The sequence below is a fragment of the Polyodon spathula genome, chromosome 1 (assembly GCF_017654505.1).
Source record: "Polyodon spathula isolate WHYD16114869_AA chromosome 1, ASM1765450v1, whole genome shotgun sequence".
NCBI classification, from domain to species: domain Eukaryota; kingdom Metazoa; phylum Chordata; class Actinopteri; order Acipenseriformes; family Polyodontidae; genus Polyodon; species Polyodon spathula.
In genome coordinates, this window is record NC_054534.1 from 24,681,453 (window position 1) to 24,698,588 (window position 17,136).

At 36.2% G+C, this 17,136-nt stretch overlaps 1 protein-coding gene across 2 annotated transcripts in view; it reads right to left on the bottom strand.

Annotated features, from left to right (window-relative positions):
* Positions 1–17,136, bottom strand: part of LOC121315938 (solute carrier family 25 member 46-like) — a 28,074-nt gene that overhangs the window by 9,108 nt on the left and 1,830 nt on the right. For both annotated transcript variants that reach the window (XM_041250567.1, XM_041250558.1), the window contains exons 2-5: positions 15,567–15,609; positions 9,510–9,567; positions 5,184–5,261; positions 4,373–4,473 (exon numbers count right to left, since the gene is read on the bottom strand). In XM_041250567.1, coding sequence (XP_041106501.1) covers positions 4,373–4,473; positions 5,184–5,261; positions 9,510–9,567; positions 15,567–15,609 — 280 coding nt within the window. The remainder of the gene's footprint in view (positions 1–4,372; positions 4,474–5,183; positions 5,262–9,509; positions 9,568–15,566; positions 15,610–17,136) is intronic.

Consider the following 17,136-nt stretch of genomic DNA (forward strand, 5'->3'; position numbering starts at 1 on the left):
GTGCCTTTCTTTTTGTACAGGGATTCCTTTATATGTTTATTTACCTGACACTGAAATTCACATATTGGATTAGTAAAAAAAAAGGGTTTATACAGCTAAGGCCAAAAGTTTAGCATCACCTAGAATTTTAGGACTGAGACATAATAAAAATTAAAAGCTACATGAACATAATTTAGATCTTTTATTTAACATCATGTAATCAAAGAAACTACAAAATGATATTGCAAAAGTCTACCAGAAGCCATAATAGTACTACAGTATTTCATGTTAGATTTCCAAATGTCACATTTTTCAATTTGTCAGTTTTTTGTTAAGTATGTGGAAAACTGCAAAGTGGTAATGTAACTTAATATATGAATGTAACATTATTCAGCAGGTCTCATTCAACTTTATGAAGCAAAATGTGTTAATTCTACAGGGTGAAGCAAAATGTGTTAATTCTAACTTGTTCCGATCAGTTAAACCAATTACCAGGATCATCTATTTGGTATGCTGCAATCAGGATTAAGTTAGTACTAATTGCATTTTAGTCCACTTACAGTGTGTACATGTTTTTTAAAATCACTTACAAAAAAAAAATCTTGCCATTTGTATTGGACTCATTAATATGAACATCCAGACAATCTGGGAAGGCAATTAAAAAGACTAACAATGCATTTTTATTTATTTATTTTTTGTGTTGAATATAAATAAAGGCAGGTCCTGATGAGGTTGTAGAATACTCAGAATACTATCATGCTGTCTGCGCAGATTCATTCAGATCTTTCAAAAACATTCTGGATGTGGTTCTAGGATCAGTTAACTATTACGAATTGGATGTGCAGTGATGGGCCAAATGGCATCCTCTTGTTTTTTTACTTTAATTATGTTGAGAAGAAAAAAAGATGTGTACCAAGTGACAGGAAGATTTACTGACATCAGTAAAACTGGAGTGAACGGTATTCCCCCTACATTTTAACAGAAATTTCAGATAAAAAGCAACAGGGGCTATGCACCTTTGTGAATACACTAGGAATTCAAATGAGTCAGTATTATTATTATTTACTGTACACATCATACGTCAGAATTTTTGTACTTTTACAGGCAGTGTATGAATAAGACCCCTTCTTATAAATACAGATAGTGAATGTTGTCATTATCTTAAACCACCAAAAAGAACAGCAATGCAAAAACATGTGTCACGAATTGAGGAAGCCAAGAAACTCAAAGGGAATTTCTGAACTTCTTCCAGCTTTTCCAGACAGATGTAAAGTTATTTTCCTTTTTGTCTAATACTGATAGTTTTTATTACCTAACGCCCCCCCCAAAAGTTAAACTAATTTGCTGTCTCAAGAATAACAGATGCTAAAAAAAACAGTTGCATGCATTAATTTCCCCAAGTACTGATAACCTCAACCAGGCACGACAGAAATAGGGATGGATGGTATAAAATTTCCACGTATAATGACTGTCAAAAAAATATCATGGTAACATTAATATTACGGTATACAGTACATCATATAAATTATTAAAATGACTAACTTAGCCAAAAAAACAATAAAACAAAACAAAAAACACCACACACAAACAAAAACCACACTTCCATTCACGGAATGCTTTAAACTTTGGCATTTTATATTCTACTGATGAAAAAAGGCACAGTAGACAAATCAGAATATCAAAACTCCCTATATATATAAAATTTAGGGCTTGAACTTAAAGAAAATCTGTCGGGACAACACTGTTAAACGAGTGAAAATAACAAAAGCCCAAAGTTAAAATAAGCGTTTCTTTCAAATCCATCATCAAAATACAGTAAAGTTCACAAAAAATATCTTCCTCAGACACTTTGCTAAGGCTGATGATAAACAAAAACTAGGGGGCTAAAAATCACCACACTAAAAGCCTTAGCCTTCTTCACTGAGAAATCTATGAGCTCAATTACTCAAATACATTTCTCCCTAGTTATTTCACAATTTGGTAATTTACAAATTCTGTTAATTCACAGTTAAGGGACTGCCATGACTGCCATGTACCTAAATGTAACAAACCAGGTATATTAATTACTAATATACAGTGCAATTATACAGATTCATTTTTAACAGTTCATGCACTTTCTTGCAAAAAAGTTCTGCTTGTTCAGAAAATCACCACTGATTTTGTCCCACCTAAAATAAACCTGGTGAAAAATTCACCTCTGCTTCAGTGGCACTTGAGAAGGTTGATGTATGTGGTAATTTTCAGTCCCATGTACTGTAAGTCGGACTCTAACCACTCTCAGAGTCTAACCACTCTCACTGCAAGGGCTCTGTTAGCTGTCTTGTCTTTGAAAATGTCTTCAAGATTTTCATAAAACCAGTGTTGAAATAGTTTCATATGTACTTTTGACAGAACAGGCTCAGATACAGGTTTTTAAAATGTTATGGTAAATCAGAATTATTTTTCAATCAACTGGAAAGACACCATTTGTATGACTCGTAGTGATAAGAATATATTCACCAAATTAAAATCTTGTACACTACTTTTAATAAGCCAGACAAATTGGGTAATTCTGCATAGGTGAGTCAAACACAATTAATTACAGTAAAGAACACACCTAGATATTACTCACTGTTTTTCTCTTTCAGGTTCTTTACCGTTGTATTGTATAACACAACGTTTGGATAGCTTTATAAATTTAGTGAGGAAATGCACTATAGTGACATCTTCTGGTGGTTACAAGCAGTTGCAAGTTCATTTAGTAGGGAGTTTTTGTAGTAGACTTCATCATTCAGTGCTGGAGGGTGGGGGGGGTGCTAGATATCACTGATAGAAATGCAACTTAAAATTTCTGGCAAACTTTGTTCATAATTTTTTACATATGCATAGAATTTGGGATGGGGTAAAAAAAAAAATACTACATGATGCAGTGGCGTAGCCACGGGTGTGCCTGGGTGGGCAATGGTCCACCCAAATCTGCACCTGTGGGAATGCCAAGTTTAAGTACATTTATAAAAAAAAATAAAGTAAACATCAACTGTGCCGAAGGCGGGTGTTTAAGTTTAGGTCAAGTAGACTGTTTTTTTTTTTTTTTTTTTTTTTTTTAAATAACACAGGCTTTAGCCAATCAAATCAAAGTAGGAATTGTGATGCAATATTTGGGTTGGATCTTCCTCTCACACAAATAATCATGTGCAAGCCACGTTTGATTGACAGCTTGTGAGGCAGTTGGCGTGGAATTGTTTCAAAAGTCAAAGACGTTTATTTTAATGTGGATTTTTAAAGTAAGTTCGCAGTAGTGCGGCGGTCGACATCGCAAAACAATTATGCACACACTTTTAAGAGTTTAGTTTAGTAGAAGGGCTCGAGTGAACAGGATTAAGACAGCTGGCCGAATGCTGACAAATAGCTTAAAATTGCTGTGCTTTGAAGAGAGATGTGTGACATGACTATATAACTGCAAGCTCCAATGCTTTATCCTGTGTAAGGTGGAGTGGAGACGAGAGGATGCTAACTAGGCAATGGTAAGTAATTGACCGACTTTCTTTGTATTTTATAATTGCTTAAAATGTCATACTGTGTTCCAGCTGGTTTGATGGCGCTGCCTGTTTGACTTTTTAAAGTGCATTCACTGCGAATATATAAGTACATTTATGTTCGGTCTAATTAAAACATTTTAAATGGTTTACATGGGAGATATAGTGGTTGGAAGTGTTCTGTATAGACAAGGTGGGTATTAGCGAATCGACATAAAAAGTTGCTTTCTGGTTCTTGCAATTTAACGTCAAAAATAGGCCTTTTATTTTCCTTAAAGTATTTCACACTGTGAATTCATGATTTTATCAGCACCGTGCATTTGGTTACTATGACAACGTGGTCAAATAAATACCGACTTCATGATCGGTGTTTGAGTGATATTTGGGTTGTCTTTAAGGTTTGCCGTTAACTTTTCTCTCGTGTATAAGATTTATTTTAAAGGCGGCAAAATATGGAAATTGCACTTTCCTTTTCATTAGCATGTCAACATAATTTTAAAAGGTTTACAAAACTTGAAAAATGGTGCTGAATTTATCACTCAAGGCTGTTTAAAAAAATATGTTTAGTTTTAGTCTGAATGCAGCAGGAGCTTAGCCTGATATTTAATTTTTGCTTGACAGACAGGACAATTTACAGAGGTAATAAGTTATTACAATAGAGCCAAGAGATTACAATACATTAATAATTTACTTCTCAGTTTGGAATGTCCAATTCGGTTCCCTCACGGCAACAATTCCACACAAAAGCTCTGGAATCCCAAAACATCCCTGACATGACTGCCCCTGCACCCCAGTCTGTGCTTCTCACAGATGAGACACTTGGGGACTGCATGATTTGTGTTCAAAATTGTGTTTCTTGTACTGTACTGTATAGTTACCTGGGCAGTGGAGTACATTCACTGATGATTCCTTCAGTGCCCAATGTTACACCCTGGACAACAAATGTACTTCCCATTCCTTTCCATAGAACCTTTGGCCCCTATAAATACCATTAGGAAAGAGTAGAATTATTATCTGAACACAAACAATTTCCCCATGGGTATTAAAAAAATTACAAAACATCACATCATCGACCTATGATTAATATTCATCCATTCTAACAAGTGCTTTAAATCAGTACCAACTGAATGCAAGATGCAACTCATGTTTTAGAAGGTTAGTATAACAAATATATCAGTAACATATATATCCCTTTGCTTTAAATGCAAAATTAGATTGGATTTTTCTAAAGTTTCAAAGTTTCTTGAAACTTTATTTAGCTGCTCGTACCAGTTGTGAATAAATGGTTCATGACGTATTAAATATGGATGTTTCCATAGTTAAACCGGAAAGAATAGAAGAATCATGACTTGTCACAGTTGTAGTAATTATTCTTTGAAATGGAAGATGTTTAAAGTGTATGTCAATGGACAGCAAACCTACAAATGGATTGGCTAAATGATGGTTTGTAATCCATGATAATCTGCATGTAATCTTAAAGTACATAGAGATAACAAAATAATCTCAATAAAGCATACCCATTACGGTAAACTAACTGGAATGTTTATGTTTTGGGAAAATGTTCTCATATGCAACATACAGATTAATTTTTAAGTATGTTCTTTGCTATTTTACTTTTTAGAACAGGCATATTCTGTTTATGTACAAAAGGCTAATAGTTTTTTTTTTTTTTTTTTCTCTTCTTCTTACCTGTGTTTTAGTTAAGTTGTACATGACACTAACGGCTGTAAAAGGTACAAGATGGTAGTTCCTTGCATGGTAATTGACCTGTCAACAAAGAGTCATTTTAAATATGCAATCCTGTACTGCAAATTACAGTTCAGTTAAACAGAAGTGGAAAAACTGTAATACAAGCTCATGTTTACCGCTGCCTTAATTGTATGGAACACATACATACCGGTGCCATTCCTTGAATAAAAAGCATGTTTGTTACTCTGGGAAGTCATTGATATTGGACCAAAAATGAAAGTTATTATTATTTTTTTTTATTCAAATAGATCAGTATGACAGTGTTTGTTTAGTCTAATGTCAGTCAAACAACATTTATATTGCACCACATCTTTATTCAATAAAGACATTTCTTAAAGTAATTGTAACTAGATGCACATGCTCTAGCAAACATTTTAGTCATTTCACACCAAATGGGTGACACTTTTGGAACTTCAACACCTCACCATCTCATTCTTTTAATATTTCATATAGTTGTTGGAAGTGTTTTAGGAAGAATCCAAAAGTATTAGCTCTCAACTCATTATTTTTTAACTTATGTGCCAATAACTGAGGGGTGCCTGTGGCATATGAAAACGGCCAAGGAAAAGGGGCCTTGTTTGAGAGGTCAGATTTTTCAGAGAATTCCAGACATCTTCTTGATACCGCTGCAAACACATAAGTGCTCTTCTAGTTTCATAATGTGTCCTTGGAGTAAAAGTCCAATGATGCAAATAAAAATGCCATACTGTATTGCACTGGTGAGAACCCTTGAACTATACTGTAGTTATTGACTTCTCTGTAGTTTCTCAAAGTTAACAACAACTGATCAGACTTATTATGGGTTATTATAGGTCTTGATTTATCTGTTGAAAGAGATTCAGGCAGCCGTAAAGGGAAAGCAGTTTATCTTAACCAGATAACAGTATATTTAGCATGGGCTTGATGCTGGCACATGATTATTCTATTACTTTAAAAAAATGTATTCTCAATTTAAAATGTGTCCATCCACGTTATATAAAAACATAGGTATGACACATTAACTGCACAGGTGTATATCTGCTAGGATAGGATTTTTGGACTGACATCCACTCTGGAGTCTCAAAACCTGGTTACTAAGTATCTTGTAATAAAGACAATGCATACATAGGGCCTCATTCCCCAAACAGTGGTAACATGTTTTGCACGCAGTAAGCCTCTTTACTAAGTGCTTTATACACCTGCTGTAAACCAGTGGCAGACAAAAAAAAACGTATGGAAAAAGTACCATGTTTGAGTCATTTAAATATAATGAACAATGTTAACGTGTGGAAATGTATGCAAATTACTTAACAAAATACCACGAGGGAGGTATTTAATATGCAAATCATATTCACTTAAAGGGGCTAACTTTTCTAGGCTCCTCAGCGTGTGTTAAAAGTACCGTTTATTGAAATCAGGCGATGTCACAAAACCAGCAGAAGAGCTGCACAGGAGAGCGAGAAGAAGAGTCAGGGGGAGAGTATTTTAGACCAGGCAGATGTTACTAGGCCTGTGTGAGGAGGAGGTAATAACTAGATACAGACTGAGCACAGATCATACTAGCCTTATATGCAGGGCCCCAGAAAATTCACAATATCACGAATGTCACAGAAATCGTGTATCTGACTGCCTACCGTGAAGAATATACATTTTATTTTCCTTACAGTATTTACATTACTCTTTAGCTCCCCGGTTCATTTCATACTTTTATCTAGTAGAAGCAGCGCTACAGTAGCTGTACACAGTTTGGTTTCTACAGCAACGGAGTCAAACAAATACCAGCTCCATTAGTGAATTCCTCATATTGTACAATGACGTAACATGTGAGTCAGAGGTGGGAGGCTTAAAATAGCTGTTCAGCTACTGCCGATTTATTAGCTTGCCCTGGATGATTTACATTAAAAATGCAGACAGCTGACAAATCAAAAAAGCTCAATTCATTTCAACAGAAAATCACATTCAGAGCTATGAAAAGGGGATGTTGCATGTAGATGGTTGGATTCTGTTTTGCTCAACTTGTAATGTGTATTTGGATCCAAGAAAAGGTACTATTGACAAGCATCTTGACAGCGCAGTACACAAAAACAAGAAATCTAACTTGAAAAAATCTAACGAAGTTCACGCTAAACAATTACAAAACAAGCAGGTCACAATCACAGGATTGTTTAAAGAGAGCACAGAAAGTGGAGAAACACATGTCAACAAGTTTGAACAAGTGAAAGCCTTGTTCAAATGTGCAGCGAACATACCGATACAAAAGCTCGTCAATGAAATATTACAGCATTTTTTAATGAAAAAAATACTGAATTGTGGAGCCGTGCCTAACAATGACATACTCAGACCACAGTATCTCCCTAAAGTGTATGCAGCACACAAAGAATATTTAAATGGCAAAATGAACGATTCTGAATCTGTTTGCGTTGTATGGGAAGGACACTGATGATCAAGGCAACTGCGTTTTGTACATTATTTTCATGCAACAGAGCTTTACAGTTGCTAATTCAGAGGACCTTACTGCTTATAGTAGATACACTGCATCTTGCATCTAACCACACAACAGTAGTAGGTCAGGATATCATGAAGACGCTTGTGGAGAATGGCACTGATTTCAATTGTGTGTCTGCCTTTGTAATAATACAGTGTAACAGAGGGAGAAACATTAGCTGTTTCTGTCTATACAGTGTTTTTTTGTTTTATTATTTTTATTTTAGGTTGATAGGCTCCAGTGGCATTTATGATGTTATATCATTTAGTAATAATTTGACGGTATCTGTGATTTTAAAACTTCATAAAAAATAAGTTCTGTTTTTATAACGAAAAACACAAAAGCTTTGTTTTTGTCATTTCAGGTTTGCAGTTAACGTTTCTCCCTTGTTTAATATTTTGGGATTAAAGACAGCAAAATAGTCTATGGGAATTACACGATCATTGTAATTAATGTGTCAACATATGTTTTAATAGTTTACAAAACTCTAACATGTGGCTGAATATATGTCATTGAAGGTTGTTTTTAAAAAAAATCTACTTTGTCTGCTTGTTTTTTTTTTGCAGCGAAGAAAGACCATTTTAAATGACTCCAGCAAAAGTTTGTTTCATTTTTAAAGATTGTTTCAACAGCGAATCGAGTCCTGATGTTCTTCTCTTTCTTCTCCATTTGACTCGATTGCATTAACAGTTATGTGTGTGTAGCGAGTATCAAGATGATATCTCAAACAATTTCTGAGTGCTCATGTTCATCCTTTACAGCCAACGTAGCTCTCCAGGTGAAATGACTCAAAGTGCAAGTCATCTAAAAGCATGACTTGCAAACAGATATTTCTATAACAAAGTGTATATTTGCTTAACTGCACATTTGAGACCTACTGTGCATGCAACTCTTGTGTCTGGGTCAAATATCTGAAGGGTGCAGACCAATCTTTGACGAAGTGCTGCACCACACTACACATGCTTTAAGAAACTCTGTTTATGCTCCATTTTACTATGTACAAATGAATCACATGTGTCTGACTAGCATCCTGCTGTAAAAGTGGCTCTAGTAACTATATTCTAGTAAATATTCCAGTATTTCTGTATGGCAACAAAATAAATAGTGGCTTAAAATAATGTTGTTGTTAATTGATTCTTTCTTAATTGAGCTAATACTTAGCTGTTATAACTAGTAAAATAAGAACTATAGTTGATCAAGAAGAACACAAAGGCAAGACATTTAGGAGATGTAAAGTCTGAAAGACTTTTTGTTTATTACTCTCCTAATACTCATAGACAGTAATGCACATTTTGGCTATTATTTACTTAATTACAAACTGTCACATGGAACACTACACATAAATATCATAACAATAAATAATTACAAAAAATAAGAACTGCAATATAACAAACGCAACATTCAGTTTAAATATATATTATTGTACAATACAAATGCATGACATTTGAACCCTGTGGTATGAAGAGAATAAAATAGAATTTCTATGTATACTGTATGTTTGTCTCAGTGTACGGCAGTTTCCAGAATGTTGCCGTGCTTCTAAAATTGACTATAAAATAGAAAACAGTGATGAGACTAATGAGGTCTGGAGCTGTACAGTTGAACTGTACTGCATGAGACACAAGTTGGAATCCTTTTCAGTGATTTGATTGTCCAGGTCACTTTAGACAAAATAAATACAAACTGACGAACTCTCAAAAATACTAGGCTTGGCTTTGAATCCTAATTCACGCCAATTCATATATTGTACCTATCTGTTATATTTCACATTTTTAAAAGAACATTTAAAAAAGGAAACATACCTGACACTGGCGACGAAATACAATGCAAGGATGAGCCAAAACATTTTCTGTAAATAGACTTCGAGAAAAAAACAAACAAACAAATAAATAAATAAATGTTACATCTATACAATAGTTCCATTCCATACCTACCCAAAGAGACTCCTCTAGTAAGATGAATGGCTAAATAACTATCAGAAATTACCAAAAAAATCAATCACCTGCAATAAACATGCATAGAAATTTGCTAGTAATGTTAAAACATAAATTAAACAGCACTGCATTTGGAAAAAGTTTAATTTGGAATTGAACTGGCAATACTGTATTTTTGTGTCTCTCTGCACCTAATCAAACTTAACCAGCCCCGTTTTCACTGAGGAACTGTCCCGTTTTCACTGAGGAACAAGCACTTAATTCACGCACTGTAGGAACTGTGTCTGTGTTTTTTGTGTTTTGTGTGGGTGAGAAAAGACTGGACTTTTGGTTGCGGGTCAAAACCGTTGGATTTACAAAACAGAAGTGATACATGCTGCTGTACCACTTCCTTCATTTATTTACAGGTTTTGCCATAAGGCTCTGGACATTATAATAATTAATAAACACCCCTGCACTTGTGAATCACTGTCTGTGTGATTAATCCACTCTGCACTGCACTCACCTGATTTAGAAGTTGGGTTTCATGCATGGGCTAACGCAGATCAAATAGCGAATATGCGCCCAGCCAATCAAAACACAGCGGGGGAGTAAGGTTACAACCAAAAAAAGATTCAACATTCTCTTTAAGAGCACCTGTGCGACTGTGATAGCAAACAGAGGATATTTTGAAATAAAAAAAAGGAAGACAAAAGGGCAACTTTTTTTAAAATGTCCAGCAGCCCAAGTGAAGAGGATGACCAAGCCCCTCAAGAAAGGCTACAATTTTATTTTTTAAAGCAGCCTGGAGAGGGAGAGTGAATACAAAATTGTAAAGGTGATCTATAAGCAAATATTTACTATAAGTTATAACTGCTTAGTCAAACTTATTCTTACTTATACCTTACTGTATTCTTTATTTTGCTCTTAAATTTGATCTGACTGTACTTTTCATAACTGCTCTTACCTGTATTATATTCTGTAATGTGATATTTTATTATGTGATAACTTGTAATGTGATATTTTACAATGCAATACTTTGTACTGTGATATTTTGTAACAATTGTAAGTTACATACATTTTTTTTGTTTCTGATAAATTTAGAATCAGTTTTCCTTAAGTTAGGCATGTTTACCTCACCTTCAAACCATGAGCACCGTCACTGCTTTTATTGTAAATGCTTTCCTGTTAATAAAAAATATATACTGACGGTACGCATTTGCGTCTTCAACAACAATACCTAAGTCCGCTTTTTTTATTTTATTGGTCCGCATGCGTACCTGCGTACCAGTTATGTGAACCCGTTTACAAGGCTTTATCTGACCTGCCTTACACTTGCAACATCTGTAACGTCCAACACAGAGGCTTCAAACCCTGCAATCTTTCCTCTGTAAGTTCAACATCCATTATGGTGAGCTATGTTGTGTAAAAAGCAACAAGCTAGGATGATATTGCTAACTTTCTCAGGAGTGTACTATAGTGTTCTCCCAGAGACATCCAAACACATGAATCACATTTTGAGGATTCCAAATTTTCGCTCAATTACAGTACAAGCACATTTAAAGGTACGGTTATACATCTGGGGTTGTGGGGTTGAGCAGCAGTGTCATTAGCCACCGCTTCAGTGGGTACCTGTTGTTCACTATCAACACAGCCTCTCAGACTGTCATCCCGCTGAAACGCAGCTGCCACCTGCGAATTAGTGAGGATAAATGAGCCAAGATAGTTTGCATACACATTTTTGTGATGCAGTTAGCATCACACACTTCTTGCACGTTGACAGAATAGGTCCCCTTACGATTTATGTAAAGGTGCCTATTCTGTGTTGGTGCGCGTACCTTAGCGCTACAAGCAAATAGTGTGCTCTCCACATGTCTCCTTCCAGGTCAGTCTGAAGCAGATGGCAGATGTCATTTGAGGTGAAATTGCTGCATACATTGTGTGTCAGACAGGCTCAGAAAAGACAGATGACTTTTAAATATTGAGGGAACGTCTCCTCCTCCTCTCTTTGATTGGCCATGTAGAAATTATTATTATTTATTTCTCAGAAGACCCCCTTATCCAGGGCAATTTGCAATTGTTACAAAATCACAGTAAAAAATATCAGGATAATCCAGTGGCTCTCTTTTTTTCTCTCTCTTTTTTTTGCCTGCTTCCCTGGCTGTTTCACCTGTATTTACAGTCGACCATGTCATTTGCGCACAGTTTAGACCTGTTTTTCACATGCCAACTGAAACGCAAACACTAACACTGTTGATGGTCTGCTAAATAGATACATTTGTATGTAAATGTGGACACTCCCCTAAAGTTCAACCCATGTCCAGCTCTAATGCTGACTTACAGAGTGGGCTAAAACACGGTTGTTAACTCAAATATGGGGGCAAAGATTGTTTGCCCACACGTGCGCCCGATATTTTGTGATTGCCTTAGGGGTTTGCACACCTTTCTAAATAGGGCCCATAGTGTTTAAAATGAAGGAATACGTTTGTGTGTATTTCCTAATGTAACACTGCTGTGTTTATTTAAACAGAAATGATTTACGATCTACATAAATCAATCAGGCTAGTCTTGTTTAGCATTATACTCTGTTACTTGTTTTACTTTCTAAAAGATTTGAACAGTATAGATTTGTGGAGGTGTTATACTGTATGTGACTTTTTAAGAACATAAGAAATCTTACAAACAAGAGGCTCATTTGTCCCATCTTGCTCATTTGGCTGTTTATTGATCCAAGCAAGAACCTCATCGAGCCATTTCTTGAAGTAACTGTGTAAATCAGCTTCTACAACAGTGTTTAATTTTTTTTCATTCCTTGCTCACATTTTTAGGGCACATCTAAGATACCCCTGTATGTAAAACATCTGGCCTAGTTATAAATAGTCTGCTTCAAGGAAAGTATTTCTGTGTTATTTTGTTTTTTTAAATGGATAAATAAAATAATTAAAAGATTTCTTGTAATTGGAGTATTTGAAGCTGGCTAAAATGCCAGAATTCTCTTTTTATATGTAAGAAATAAAGAAAATGGTGTATTTTACACAGTGTTTCACTTTCTTACCAGTTTTATTTGAATTTTATAGGTCGGTGGCAATGACCTTTGAATACACTAACTTGTTTTTCAGCAGAATATATTATTTAAAATGTATTAATTTTTTTTTAAATTACAGGAGCACAACAGACCACAAGTGGTTTCAGAGAGCTGTACAAGACAAATATACATTTTTTTTTTAAAAAGGAGATAAGCAGGGAAAATTATCCTTAAAAAAACAGCATAGACTATCCCCGATATTGGCTGCACCAGAAAATGGTGTTCAGAAATGGTGTTCAGCCTTAAAATAAATGTCTGCCATAAGAGATTGGTTCAGTAAAGAAAAATTTCAAATACATTTTTAACATTTTCCTAACTGTGTTATGATGTTTGCAATCATTCTGATCAGTTCTGCATTCTGTTGCTCCAATATTTTTCTCTAAATCTCCCTTTACCTTTGCTTTGAACTATACTGGAGATTCAAAGTACATACTTCAGATCTTCATGCCGCAAACAGGGGCATGGGATTATGTAATGAGAAATGGGAGTGAGCAATGAAAACAGGTAAGTGTTGAAGCCAAAAAGTCAAAGAAATTAGAAATCCATCTCTCTCTTGAAAAAAAATAAATAAATTAAGAGACCACTGCAAAATTATCAGTTTCTCTGGTTTTACTATTTATAGGTATGTGTTTGGGTAAAATGAACATTTTTGTTTTATTCTATAAACTACTGACAACATTTCTCCCAAATTCCAAATAAAAATATTGTCATTTAGAACATTTATTTGCAGAAAATGACAACTGGTCAAAATAACAAAAAAGATGCAGTGTTGTCTGACCTCGAATAATGCAAAGAAAATAAGTTCATATTCATTTTTAAACAACACAATACTAATGTTTTAACTTAGGAAGAGTTCAGAAATCAATATTTGGTGGAATAACCCTGATTTTCAAGCACAGCTTTCATGCGTCTTGGCATGCTCTCCACCAGTCTTTCACATTGATGTTGGGTGACTTTATGCCACTCCTGGCGCAAAAATTCAAGCAGCTCGGCTTTATTTGATGGCTTGTGACCATCCATCTTCCTCTTGATCACATTCCAGAGGTTTTCAATGGGGTTCAGGTCTGGAGATTGGGCTGGCCATGACAGGGTCTTGATCTGATGGTCCTCCATCCACACCTTGATTGACCTGGCTGTGTGGCATGGAGCATTGTCCTGCTGGAAAAACCAATCCTCAGAGTTGGGGGACACTGTCAGAGCAGAAGGAAGCAAGTTTTCTTCCAGGACAACCCCCCAAAAAAACCTTGTACTTGGCTTGATTCATGCGTCCTTCACAAAGACAAATCTGCCCGATTCCAACCTTGCTGAAGCACCCCCAGATCATCACCGATCCTCCACCACATTTCACAGTGGGTGCGAGACACTGTGGCTTGTAGGACTCTCCAGGTCTCCGTCTAACCATTAGATGACCAGGTGTTGGGCAAAGCTGAAAATTGGACTCATCAGAGAAGATGACCTTACTCCAGTCCTCTACGGTCCAATCCTTATGGTCTTTTGCAAACCTCAGCCTGGCTCTTCTTTGCTTCTCATTGATGAAGGGCTTTTTTCTAGCTTTGCATGACTTCAGCCCTGCCCCTAGGAGCCTGTTTCGAACCGTCCTCGCCGTGCACTTCACCCCAGCTGCCGTTTGCCATTCTTTTTGTAGGTCACTTGATGTCATCCTACGGTTGCTGAGTGACATTCGAATGAGTTGGCGGTCATCCCGGTCAGTGGAGAGTCGTTTTCGCCCGCTGCCGGTCTGTAGCTTTGTTGTCCCCAATGTGTGCTGCTTGACCTTGTTCTTATGAACCGCCGTCTTTGAAATTTTAAGGATGGAAGCAACCCGACGCTCACTGTATCCCTCTGCCAGTAAAGCCAGAATTGAACCCTTCTTTTCCTCACTCAAAACTTTCCTTTTCAACTCTTTGGGCATGGTCAATAGTTATTTTTTGATTCCAATTACTTTTGAGGTACTACTAGCACTGTTTTGCCATCCAGCTGGTCCTATTGCAAGAGGATAGTGATGACCACAGGAGTGGTTTTTATACTTTTCCTCATTAAATAAGATTTGGTTCAGGTGATCCCCTAATCAGTACCTCATTCAGTAGAATGAGGTGTGCCTGTGTTGGAATTCAACAGACACTGGAATGGAATGGCTGCCATACATGTAGAGATGCTGATTTAAGAAAAATTTGCAGTGGTCTCTTAATTTTTTCCAGAGCTGTATATATATATATATATATATATATATATATATATATATATATATATATATATATATATATATATATAAAAAACACGTCCACCCCAACCCCCACACCTTGTACACTCATCTTCAACCGTGGAGGTTATACGAAAACCAAAAGATGAATTGCATTTTAACAGAACACAACGTGTACCCAAGTATAAACCCATGCATCTACTTAGGATCTCCAGGCCAGCACCAAGACAGGTAGGGAGACTCAGAACCCAGAACCATGTGGTGAATGAAATGTTAGCTTAAATATTTGTTTACACTAACACTGTCAGCAGATAAATTCAGAAGATTAGTTCATTGTTTATATTATGACTCATGAATTACAGCAAAGAACATTATCACTGCAACTTAACCTTACAGAACTTTTGATATGACCGCTCTAACCACAAAAAATTTACCCAGATAAAAAAAGACAGTATCATTTTATTTTACTGATTTAAAAACACTATGACCCTTTTAATTAAAAACACAAACAACTTCTACTGTACATGCATCTCTTCTATCTAGTTATAAACAGTATATACAGTATTAGGGATGGCCACATTTTATTGATTAAATGGCAGCAGTAAATGCTACCCAAGAACAAAAAACTTCACTATTGTATAATAGTAAAAGAAAACTTTACCTTGCCAACCCAATACCGAATCCTGCAAATCTGTTTAACTGATCTGAAACAAAGAAAAACATTTTTTTAAGTGCGCAGGACAGATTCCTTATTCTGTAAGCATAATCAGACAACATCCTCTTCTTTTCAGATACAGTAAATTGGGAAGTAGTGCCACTGGATCTTCAATGTCTGAACTTTACACCATGACAGTTGTTTTCTGATCCTGAATATGTGCCTGTATGCCTGAAAGTCGTTTTTATTTTCGCACAATACAGTACATTTTACTTGGCTGCTGTCTGATCCTGATTGATTATTTATTTTAAATTTTGTTCTAATCAAAGCTTAACCAGTAATTTATGTGAACAGATGGACTACCCCTTATTGCACAGCGTGATTAATACCACAAACCTTCTGCAAAATGGCATAATTTGGTTTGGAGGGAACCAAAAAAAATGACAATGAATTGTGTGGGGGGTCCTACTTTTACAGTGGCTCTCAAAAGTATTCACCCCCCCCCCCCCCCCCCCCCCCCCCCCCCCTTGGACTTTTCCACATTTTATTGTGTTACAACATGGAATCAAAATTGATTTAATTTGGAGTTTTTGCCACTGATCAACACAAAAAAGTAATATAAAAAATTTACAAAAATGTAAATAAAATCTACAAATTGTTCTAAATTAATTACAAATATAAAACAGAAAATAATTGATTGCATAAGTATTCACCAGCTTTGCTACAACACACCTAAATAAGCTCTGGTGCAACCAACTGTCTTTAGAAGTTACATAATTAGTTGAATGGAGTCCACCTGTGTCAATGAAGGTGTTTCACATGAATTCAGGTTAAATACACCTGTCTCTGGGCGATCCCACAGTTGGTTAGTACATTTCCTAACAAAAACTACATCATGAAGATGAAGGAACATTCAAAGCAAATCCGGAATAAGGTTCTTCAAAAGCACTAATCAGGGGTAAGATATAAGAACATTTCCAAGGCATTGACTATTCCCCAGAGCACAGTAAAGTCCATTATTGAGAAATGGAGAGAATATGGCACAACTGTGAATCTGTCTAGAACAGGCCGTCCTCAAAAACTGAGTATCTGGGTGAGAAGGGCACTAGTCAGGGGGGCCACCAAGAGGCCTATGGCAACTCTAAAGGAGTTACAGTATTCCACGGCTGAACTGGGACACTGCATACAGCAACAATAGCCCGGGTGCTTCACAAAACTGGCCATTGTTGAAAAAACTCACATCAAATCTCAGCTACAGTTTGCCAGAAGGCATGTGGAAGACTCGGAGACCAAGTGGAAGAAGATTGTACTGTCTGATGGGACCAAAATAGAGCTTTTTGGCCTCAACGCTAAGCACTGTGTTTAGTGCAAGAATAACACCGCACATCATCCTGAGAACACCATCCCTAGCGTGAAGCATGGTGGTGGCAGCATCATGCTATGGGGATGCTTCTCTGCATCGGCCTGGAAAGCTTGTGAGATAAAGAAGGAAGATAAAATGGATGCAGCAAAGTACAGAGAAATCCCGGAGGAAAACCTGCTGAAGTCTGCAAGAGACCTGGGACTTGGGAGAAGA